Source organism: Spermophilus citellus, assembly GCF_964194105.1.
Source record: "Spermophilus citellus genome assembly, chromosome: 16".
NCBI classification, from domain to species: domain Eukaryota; kingdom Metazoa; phylum Chordata; class Mammalia; order Rodentia; family Sciuridae; genus Spermophilus; species Spermophilus citellus.
In genome coordinates, this window is record NC_138196.1 from 27,220,738 (window position 1) to 27,232,620 (window position 11,883).

Here is an 11,883-nt window from a genome sequence, read left to right on the forward strand (position 1 = left end):
CCTGGAGTTGGGTTCGATCCCCGGCACCACATAAAAATAAAATAAAGATGTCCACCAAACAATGAAAAAAAAATATTAAAAATTCTCTCTCTCTCTCTCTCTCTCTCAAAAAAAAAAAAAAAAAAAAAAAAAAGTGAGATCCACAAACAGGGAAGAGTCAACCAGTCTCTCCAGGAAGTGAACGGACCACACCCAAATCCCTAATCCAATTAAGTGCTTGCAGGTGATTGGTGGATCTGTCAGGAAGTTAGTGGGTGTGGTCAGGAGGCTGAGCTATAAAAGGCTGAAAACATGGACCCGGCCGTCATTTGAAGGCCGGCTCCGAAGGAGAAGCTCTCTTCTCTCGAGATTCAGCGGGGAGACCTGGTGGTCACTGCTCCTGGAGACATGGAGGCAGCTTCACTCCACTGTGGAGGTGAGTCTCAGTTTCATGACTGTATAAAACCTGAATGTTCATCAAATGCAGCTGATGCTAAAGTCCATTTGGGTCCTTCTCTACCTGCAGAGTCATCGTTGTCACCTTGCCCTGACGCACAGTTAAATAAGAATTCAGCTCCTGTGGGGCCACTGCTGGCTCCTAGAGGGAAACTTTGTCTGAACTGGCAGAGACCGTCCGCGGCTGGTGCTGGGCTGCAGAACATGGGAAACACTTGCTACGTGAATGCAGCCCTGCAGTGCCTGACATACACACCTCCGCTGGCCAACTACATGCTGTCCCAGGAGCACTGCCAGCGCTGTCCTCGTCACAGGGCCTGCATGCTGTGTGTGATGCAAGCCCACGTGAGGCGGGCTCTCCGCCACCCTGGGGATGTCATTCAGCCCCTGCCTGCTTTGGTTGACGGCTTCCACACTTCCCGGCAAGAAGATGCCCATGAATTTCTGCTCTTTACTCTCCATGCCATGCAGGAAGCATGTCTGCGTGGGCACAAGAGGCCGGGTGCTCACTCCAAGGACCCTACCCTCATGCGCCAGATATTTGGAGGGTGCTGGAGATCGCAAATCAAGTGTCTCCACTGCTGTGGCCTTTCAGACACTTTTGACCCCTACCTGGACATTATGCTAGACATCACGGCAGCTCCCAGTGTGCAGCATGCACTGGAGCACTTGGTGAAGCCTGAGTGGCTGGAAGGGGAGAACGCCTACCAGTGTGGTGTTTGTCAGAAGAAGAGGCCAGCCTGCAAGACCCTGACCCTGCAGAAGGCACCAAAGGTTCTTATGCTTGTATTGAAACGGTTCTCGGATCTCACAGGGGAAAAAATGGCTAAGCACGTGCACTATCCTGAGTGTCTCGACATGCAGCCATACATGTCTCAGCAGGGCAGAGGCCCACTGGTGTACGCCCTCTATGCTGTGCTGGTCCATGCCGGGGTGAGCTGTTGCAGCGGACACTACTATTGTTACATAAAAGCTGGCAATGGCCAGTGGTACAAAATGGACGATGCTAAGGTAGTGGCCTGTGACATTACTTGTGTCCTGAGTCAGCGTGCCTATGTCCTCTTTTATGTCCAGAAGAGTGAACTTGAAACTGACAATGGGAGTGTGTCCCTGGGCAGGGAAACAATAGCGCTTGGGCCTGAGGACAATATCTTGAGAGCCACTCAAGGAGAGCTCCAAGGAGACTCCTGTAGCAAAGCAGTAGAGCCAGAAGAGCGCTTGGTGGATACAGCTACTGGAGAAATCACCTTGGATCAGTGGAAATTTCTCCAAGAACAGAACCGACCAAAGTCTGAATTCAACCTCAGGAAAGTGGAATTCACTCTGCCTCCCAATGTTGTTGTGATTCACCAGTCAAAACACAGAGAAAAGGAGAACATAATGGATAAGCAGGAAAAATACAAGCAGAGCAAGGATACCAAGCACAGCATGCGTGAGGAGTTGGTGAACACTGGCCAACTCCCGTGTCTTGCAGGAAGGCCCAGAGCCAACAAGAAGAAGAACAAGCAGGGCAAGAGGACAGTAATTGTGGTCTAGCAATCCAGGGCACTGTGAAGGCCTTTGTATTGCAAACTAATGGTAAGTACTTAGCAGTCCCTGGAGTGCTTTGAGTTCCCTGAAGTAGAGGAGTGCAAACAGAAGCCTGGGTGATCACAGAATCCAGTTGTGGGTTTGGGAGTCAAACCAAAGCCTTTAGTCAGTCTCCAATCATTGGGACTTCTCCAAAGTGCCATGGCATCCCTGAAACCTTGAGAACAGTGGTGGATGGGCAGTGGATAGAGGGAAAGGTGCCCGTGGCATCCAAGCAGTTCAAGGTCAAGTACCACTGCAGAAGGTTGTCCCAACAAGCTCAGCTGCCTCCAGAGCCCAGGGACGTGGCACTCTCCAGCTGCCAGCTCACCCCCTGTTCCTGAGGGGGCAGCAGCCCCAGGCACCTGAAAGGTCATGAGGATGTGGATGCGGTTATGCAGGAACTCATCCCCCTGCAGAAATCCTTCTCCTCCTCTTCTATCTCTGCTCCTATCCTCCCTCGCCTCTCCTTCCTCTTCTTCCTGTGGTCCAGGTGTGGGCAGGGCCACTTCCAAAGGCTGCCTAATTAGGAGCATTGGGCCTTCTTTTGTCCAAGGGATTGTCTATGCGCCCTGCGAATCCCTCCCTAGAAGAAATGGCTTTTCTAGAGGAAGAAGCCTGCAGCCTTAAGGTTGATTCCAAAGATAGTTCTCCTAACGCCATGAACTCTGAATTTGCAGCTGAAGCTGAAGGTCAGCAGGATGGGATGGAAGGACCAAACGAAGCCCAGAAAAGCAGCTGGAATAGGCTGGGGACCAGGACACCCAGCTGATCTACCTGAAGGCTCTACAGGACATCCCAGGGAAATCCAGTGCCCAGAGGGAAAGAAGCTGCCACCCCTAGGGTGAAGCCCAGCCCAGAAGTGTGTCCCAACCCTATGGAACGACCAGCCCTGAGCATCAAGGTCACTCCTCAGAAAGAGAAAGACTTGCCCCCAGAGGTCAGAGCCCAGGAGGAAGAGCCTGACAGGGTCAGCTTCTGTGACACCAGGGTGATTGTGGACCCTCAGGGGGAACCTGCTGAGGAGTCACTTGGTGACCAAAGGACAGTCATTGACAAGCCCTCTCCCCTGCTAGAATTTTTGGATGGCTCCAACATTCAAAGATGGGTTGAGAAATCCAAAAGCATTCAGATAGGAAGGTGGTGATGGAACACCCTCCATGAGGAGGCCACTGGTGTGACGTGGATGAGTCTCTGGGTCAGATTCTCTCAGGAGGAGCCTGTCTCCCTGAAGTACTCTGCAGTTCCAGAGCCTTCTTCCCTCTCCAGTGACCACAACATGTACCCCTCATTTGTACAGAAGTCCTTGGTGTGACTACACCAGCTACAGGCCAGCAGCCCAAGACTCCTGGCACCCCTCTGTGGGCAGCAGCCAGGACACAGCCTCCTAAGTGATCACCCCCCAGCTCCTCAGTGATCTCCCAGAGCCCCTCCAGAGACCCAGAGTCCCACTCCCTGCAGGTGTGCAGAAGCTCCCTGGAAGAAGTGAAGGAGAAAAGGACATTCTGAGCGGAGACTCCACCTCATCCCTGTGGCGGACAGGCATCTAGCTCCCTGACATGGGGCCATGAGGAGCCCAGCCTGAAGCAGGGCTTTATTGACACTCAGTGCCACTTGGCCATGCTGTACTCCAAGTTCTCGTTCAAGGGGACCTTTACAAGGTTCAGAAAAATGACAGCAGCTCCTTCCTCACCTCCAGGGCTGCATCTCTGACTTCTGTGACACTGGGACACTGACAGTCTGCCTGTGGGAGCAGCTGCTGAAGGAGGATCTGGTCTGGGGGGCCTTCAGCTGTCACCCAGATTTTGCACTTTACTATAGTGGGAGCTAAGAGAAGTCTGTTGCAGGCCTTGGGGCACCCCAGGTCATAGTCTTTGGGTAAATGGGCTGGGATTGCTCTTACTAGTGCACCTCGCCCGTCCCACAGCAGGGCAAGATAACCACGGTCTCTGTGGTCAGCTTTTCTCTTTTTTTTAGATGTTGAGACCTAACAGCAAGGTTTTTCTACTTGTAGAGCTAACAAATATAATTCCTGAAAGTTTCTGTGGATGTCATTTGTTAAATGCTTTATAAGCCACTGCTTATCATTTGGCCATGTTGTTTGTTTTGTTCAGTTTTGGAGTACTGGGGAAGGAATCCAGGCAGCGAGCTGCACTCCAGCTCCCCAGTATGCCTGGGGACCAGGGAGGAGAGGCATTTTGTGACTTCTCATGACTGACATCAGCATGAATCTTTCCTTCTTGGGAAGTCATCGACTTTGGGTGTTGTTTTGTTTTAAATGTGAAATATGCCCATTGCAGAATATTTGGAAAGTGCAAACAAGTGTGTAAAGATCATTCTCATTCACTCTGAAAAATTAAAAATAAAAATAAGGGGAGGCTCATGGTTTTTTGTAAACAAAATTTATTGGTTACTCTGAAGAAAAAAAAAAAGGTCCAGGACCAGATGGTTTCACAGCTGAATTAATTCATTTATAAATTTAAATGCCTTTAACACAAATGTGGGTCATATACCATAGTTTGATCAAGTGCTTAATTTCCAGGTACATAGCAATTTCCCACTCATATTTACCTTTATTCTCTGAACTATCTGAATTTTATTTAAAATTTAAAAATCTTATATTTTATCTATGTTGCTTTTTCTGTATTTCTAAGTATTTTATGTCAAATCTCAATAATATAATTTGTAAAATATGTACTTGGGAAGTATATCTAACCTTCTTTTATCCAATTAAGATTAATTGTGTATATTTTCAGGAATATTTAATAGAAGCCCCTATCCCTTCCCATGAACATTAAGAAAAGAAACATAATAGAGCTGGATTTTGACATTTTAATAACCTAATTTATATCATCATCAAGTTTGTCATTTCCTGAATTGAAATCTCTAATTTATTTGACTTACATGTTTATTATTACAAATTAAATAAAAAAGGAAAGTGAACAGGTTTTAGATGATTTGTTTCACTGAAGCACTAGACCAATTGAAGGGGAATCTCTCACCCAATCTACATACAATGGCTCTAGAAAGGCAGTTTGATGAGATCACCTTTCAAAGTCACATGATAGCACTCTCAATCTAGTCAATAGGATCCAATCACATCTGATCCAATCATGATCCAATCATTTCTAAAATACTTTGATTTTTTTTTATTGGTTGTTCAAAACATTACATAGTTCTTGATATATCATATTTCACACTTTGATTCAAGTGGGTTATGAACTCTCATTTTTACCCCGTATACAGATTGCAGAGTCACATCAGTTACACTTCCAGTGATTTACTTATTGACATACTCATGTCTGTTGTATTCTGCTGCCTTTCCTATCCTCTACTATCCGCCTCCCCTCCCCTCCCCTCCCCTTTTCTCTCTCTACCCCCTCTACTGTAATTCATTTCTCCCCCTTGTATTCTTTTTCCCTTTCCCCTCACTTCCTCTTGTATGTAATTTTGTATAACCCTAAGGGTCTCCTTCCATTTCCAAGCAATTTCCCTTCTCTCTCCCTGTCCCTCCCACCTCTCATCCCTGTTTAATTTTAGTCATCTTCTCATGCTCTTCTTCCCTACTCTGTTCTTAGTTATTCTCCTTATATCAAAGAAGACATTTGGCGTTTGTTTTTTAGGGATTGGCTAGCTTCACTTAGCATAATCTGCTCTAATGCCATCCATTTCCCTCCAAATTCTATAATTTTTTCATTTCTTAATGCAGAGTAATACTCCATTGTGTATAAATGCCACATTTTTTTTTATCCATTCGACTATTGAAGGGCATCTAGGTTGCTTCCACAGTCTTGCTATTGTGAATTGTGCTGCTATGAACATCTAAAATACTTTGAAACTTATTGCTTGACATTTATGCATATTAAAACATTGTGATATATATATATATATACACACACACACACACACACACACACATTTGAAAACTGAAAGAAATTTTATGTACTATTTCCAATATACTGCTTCATACTCCAACTTGGTTTTTGAAATAAATACATGCACATGAACTGGAGTTGGTGGTGCACACCTTTAATCTCAGGAACTCAGGAGGCTGAGGCAGGAGGGCTGCAAGTTTGAGGCCTGCCTCAGGAAGTTAGTGAGACCATCAGCATTTTACAAAACCCTTTCTCAAAATCAAAGAAAGGACTGGGGTTGTGGCTCAGTGGTAAAGCTTCCTTGGGTCAATTTTTAGTAGCTAAATAAACAAATAAATATGTAAAAATAGATCCACAAGTAATGTCACTCTCTTGTCTAACATACCTCTAGTTTATTCCATTGCACTGTGGGTTACTAGTTATCTACACAGGGGAACTAAGATTTTTAAAATGTTCTAGTTGTCTATTCATCAACATTAGTAATTTCCAGCTCTCAAATACCTCCCCCCTCTATACCTTCAGAATTTACCTGTATTCCTCATCCTGAACTTCCTGAGTCTTATTCCAAATTGATCCTTTGTGATAACTGGTGGAACCCTTCAGAAAAAGTCAACAAAAATGAGAAAGTTTAGCAATTCCACCTATGAGTTAAATGTTCTCTCATCTCTGCTTTCCTGTGTTTCTCACAGTGTCAAGATAAACAAATTCATGGTAGTCAGTCAAATTGTATTCATTTTCTCAGTTCATCATGAATTACAAATAGAACAATACCCTATATTAGAAAAAATTGAACAAACTCTGATGAGACAGATGTCTTGACTATAGTGACTCCACAGTTGCTTCTTCTGTGCTTGAAGGAGACCTGTTCAGAGTTTGATTCTGTCTGCACACCTCCTAACACAAGTAATAGATTCCTGTTACACCACTCAACTTTTCAGGTTCTCTCAGGTGCCTTCCCTTTCTTTGATTAGCTCACAGTGTCTTTAATTGCATGAATAAACTACCCCCCTCATTGCCAGTTTTTGTGGCTGTGAACAAAATATATGACAAGAACAACTTATAGAACAAGCATTTTGTTTTGTACTCAGTTTTAGAGTTTCAGTCCATGGCCACCTGACTGCAATACTTTAGGCCTGAGGTGAGGCAGAACATCCTGGCACAAGGGCATGAGAGAGAAAAGATACTCTGCTAATGGCAACCAGGAGCAGAGAGAGTGAGGAGCCAGGGATGAGGTGCTTATTCCCCAAGGGCATTCTTCCTCAAGCTTCTGGCCAAATTTCCAACAGCTTTCCTCCAGTAGCCCATTCAAATTATTGGCCAATGAATTCACTGATTAGGTCAAATCCATCTCTCCTAATGTAATCATCTCAACTACAAAATTTTGGAACATTTATAGATTTTTAATATGAGACTTTGAGGGAGACCTCATTTCCAAGCCATAGTCATGGAAGAGAGCAGGGTGAGGAGAATGATGGTGACAGAGCCACAGGGAACCTCATGAGACAGGAGAGCACCTCATAGATGAAGCCTTGGGTGTCAGATCCTTCTTAGGCTGTAATTCCAGCTTTGGATGTAATTTGGAAAAACTAGTCATTCAATATCAGGTCACATCCTACCCAGGGGCTGGGACATCCTTGTTGTCCAAATTGACACAACCCCCAATCACTCTGACAACCAAAGCATTATGAGCCTCAAAAATAAAATAAAATGAAAGCTCACCCGTAGCTATTCAATGAATAACAAACCCACTGAGGAGCAGGACATTGAGGCAGAAACAGAAGAGCTCATTTCCTTAACAATTTCCTTAACACTCTCGCTAGGTGCCCAGGGCAAGCCTATCATCCCAGAGACTCCAGAGCCCCAGGCAGGAACTTCACAATTGGAAAGCCAGCTTCTGCAATATGTTGAGGCCCTAAGCAACATAGAGAGCCCCTACCTAAAAAAGAAAGAAAGAAAGAAAGAAAGAAAGAAAGAAAGAAAGAAAGAAAGAAAGAAAGAAAGAAAGAAAAAATACAAATGGCCAACAAACACTTGAAAAGGGTGCTGGATATCACTAGTTTTCAAGGAATGCAGTGATAACCAGATGAAAGAAATAAGAATATAACAAATGTTGGCAAGGATATAGAAGGTTTGTGAGTTAAAGCTCATAGTTGTAAGGTCACATACGATGATCAATAACATATCTATTTGTTAATGAATTGGAAACAGTTCAATTTAAACGTGTGTTTGTATGCATGGGCATGCATGTGTGTGCATGCAAACAAATTTCGAAGAGGGCCCACAAAGCCTGGGAGTCTATACTATTTAGTATCTCTGATGTGTAGATTAGGAATGTTTGAGGTTCTGGCCATTCAATTTCTATTTTGTAGACTGTTTGTTTTTTATAGCAGGATCTAGAAAGTGCAATGCCAACCTCTCTGTGCAAGAGAAGTTTCACCCTAATGTGGCCAATTCCATTTTGACTTGCTATTGGCAATGGTGACAGAGACCAATGTGTGGACTCACCTCCTGGCCCTTCATGGAACCAGCCTCCAGGCAGTGCTGGTAGAGGGATGAGCCTTTGCTTTAATACGGCAGGTTTTCTTGCCATTTTTGCACAGATTATTTCACCTAAACAGATGCCATCTGGTTCCACCCATATCTCCATACCAGTAATGATTTGTATACTTCAAAATAGATAGAATAGGGACTTTGGATGTTCTCATACAACTACAAGGTATAACTGAGGAAGTAGATTTATTCAATGAACAGAGGTGTGGAAATATCAGGTGGCACTCTGCAGATATACACAATTATTCTATCAATTAACACGAAAAAGAAACAAAGATAGAGGTGGTATGTAAGTTCCCTTCTCTTTATTTACTTTCAACTTATTTTATTTTACACTTTTGTGTGGTATTTCATACTTGGATCAACTCAGTAATTTCCAGAACAGTTATCTTTATTCTCTGAAAGACTATTTTAAATTTCAAATTCTGATATTTTATGTATGATTTTGGAGTCTATTGCTAAGTATTTATGTCATATCTCAATAATATAACTTGTAAATTGTGTACTTGGGAAACATATGTAATTTGTTTCTATCCATTAAAAAATAATTTGGGGTATTTTCAGGGATATCTAATAGGTGCATCATTCTTTCCCAGAAATATTTAAAAAGCAAACATTTTAAGAGAGTTGAATTTTTACTTTTTAATGACCTAATGTATGTCACCATTATGTCTGTAATTTCTGTATTTGATTCTATAAATTATTTTACATTGTATTATTACAAATTAAATTAAGGAAATTTGACAGACTTCAGAGGAATTTGTTCACTAAAAATCTAGACCACTTTAAGGAGAAAATATCACCCTAGATACATAGAGTTCCTTTGGGGCAGTTTGATGGGGTCACCATTCAGGGCCACATGATAGCACTCCTAATCCTATCAGTGGGACTGAATTACATCTATTCTAATCATCTCTGGGATATTTTGAAACTGATCACTTAACATTTCTTTATACCTAAATATTTTGATACATGCACATTTGTAAAGTGAACACAATACTTTGTACAATTGTCACTATATTGCTTCATCCTCCACCTTGGCTTCTCAAATAAAGAAATAATTGCACATTAACTGGACCTGGTGGTACACACTTTAATCTCAGGAACTCAGGAGACTGAGGCAGGAGGGTTGCAATTTGGAGGCCTGCCCTAGGAACTTAGTGAGACCATCAGATCTTAGCAAGACTCTCTCAAAATAAAAACTGAAAGGACTGGGGATGTAGCTCAGTGGTAAAGCTTTCCTGGGTTCAGTTCTAGCAGCTAGATAAACAAATACATACATAACAAATAAAAATAGTTTCACATAAAATGTTACTCTCCTGTCGAATACACAAAATTAATGAGTTGATCCAAATATGGAATACCACACCCAGTTGTGCCAAAGGTATTTGAATTTATAAATTGACTGAAGTGTGAAATAAATTAAATTGAAAGTAAATAAAGAAAAAGGGAACTTGCATAGCATCTCTATCTTTGTTTCTTTTTCCTGTTAATTGATAGAATAATTGTGTATATCTACAGAGTACCACCTGATATTTCCACTTCTCTGTTCATTGAGTAAATCTGCTTCCTCAATGATACCATGTAATTGTGTAAGAATATCCAAAGTACCTATTCTATCTATTTTGAAGTATACAAATCATTACAGTTCTAAGGACGTGGGTGGAACCAGAGGGCATCTGTTTAGGTGAAATAATCTGTGCACAAATGGCAAGAAACTTTATCATGTTAAAGCAAAAGTTCAGCACTCTGCCAGCACTGCCCGTGGGCTGATTCCATGAAGGGCCAGGAGGTGAGTCCACAGATTGGTCTCTGTCAACCTTGCCAATAGCAAGTCAAAATGGAATTTGCCACATTAGGGTGAAACTGTTCTTGCACCGAGAGGTTGGCATTGCACTTTCTAGTTCCTATTGTAAACAGCAAACGGTATGCAAAATAAAAATTGAATGGCCAGAGCCTCAAACATTTCTAATCCACACATCAGAGATACTGAATACTATAGACGCCCAACGTTTGTTTGGCACTCTTTGAGATTTGGCTGCACGCGCACACACATGCGCGTGTGTGCATACAAACACACAGGTTTAAATTGAACTGTTTCCAATTCGTTAACAGATATGTTGTTGATCACCAAGTGACCTCACAACTATATAAGATTTAACTTCTACACATGAAGGTTCTACATCCTTGTCAACATTTGTTACATTTTTATTTCTTTGGTGATATTCATTCTAACTGGTGTGAGCTGGTATCTTTTCTGTTTATCATTGGCATTTCTTGATAACCTAATGATATCAATCACTTTTTTCAAGTGTTTGTTGGGCATTTGTATTTCTTTTTGGGGAAGTGTCTGTTCATTTGCCCATGTTTTTGTGAAGTAACTATATGGCCTCTTTTCATTTTTTGAGGTAGGGCCACTTATGTTGCTTAGGGCCTCACCATATTGCAGAGGCTGGCTTTCACCTTGGGATTTTTCTGCCTGGGGCTCTGGAGTCTCTGGAATTTTAGGCTTCCCTTGGGTGCCTAGCCAGAGGTGGAATTGTTAAGGAAATGAGCTCTTCTGTTTCTGCCTCAATGTCCTGCTCCTCAGTGGGTTTGTTATTCATTGAATAGCTACGGGTGAGCTTTCATTTTATTTTATTTTTGAGGTTCTTGATGCTTTGGTTGTCAGGGTGATTGGGGGTTGTGACAGTTTGGGCAACAAGAGTGTCCTATCCACTGGATAGTATGTGACCTGACACTGAAAGACTAGATTTCCTAAATTACATCCTGAGGTTCAATTGCAGCTGAAGAAGGATCTGACACCCAAGGCTTCATCTATGAGGTGCTCACCTGTCTGATGAGGCTGCCTGTGGCTCTGTCACCATCATTGTCCTCACCCTGCTCTCTTTCATGACTATGGCTTGGAAATGAGGTCTCCTTTACAGTCGCATATTAAAAATCTATAAATGTTCCAAAAATTTGGAGGTGAGATGATAACATTACGAGACATTGATGTGACCTGATCAGTGAATTGATTGGCCAATAATTTGAATGGGCTACCAGATGGAAACTGTTGGAAGTTGGGCCAGAGCTTGAGGAAGTAGTCCCCTAATGCCCTTGGGGAATAAGCACCTCATCCCTGGCTCCTCACTCTCTCTGCTCCTGGTTGCCATTAGAGAGTATCTTTTCTCTCTCATGCCCTTGTGCCAGGATGTTCTGCCTCACCTCAGGCCTAAAGTATTGCAGTCAGGTGGCCATGGACTGAAACTCTAAAACTGAGTCCAAAACAAAATGCTTGTTCTATAAGTTGTTCTTGTCATATATTTTGTTCACAGCCACAAAAACTGTCAATGAGGGGGGTAGTTTGCTCATGCAATTACTGACACTGTGAGCTAATCAAAGGGAAGGCACCTGAGAGAACCTGAAAAGCTGAGTGGTGTAACAGGAATCTATTACTTGTGTTAGGAGGTTT

General features: G+C 42.8%; 1 protein-coding gene across 1 annotated transcript; it reads left to right on the forward strand.

Moving 5' to 3' along the window:
• Positions 1 to 387: 387 nt before the first annotated feature.
• Positions 388 to 1,971, forward strand: LOC308635290 (ubiquitin carboxyl-terminal hydrolase 17-like protein 6; the record flags this gene model as incomplete). The annotated part of the gene is made up of 1 exon (XM_081269650.1): positions 388 to 1,971. One exon carries the CDS (start codon positions 388 to 390, stop codon positions 1,969 to 1,971), a length of 1,584 nt encoding a protein of 527 aa, XP_081125776.1.
• Positions 1,972 to 11,883: the final 9,912 nt, after the last annotated feature.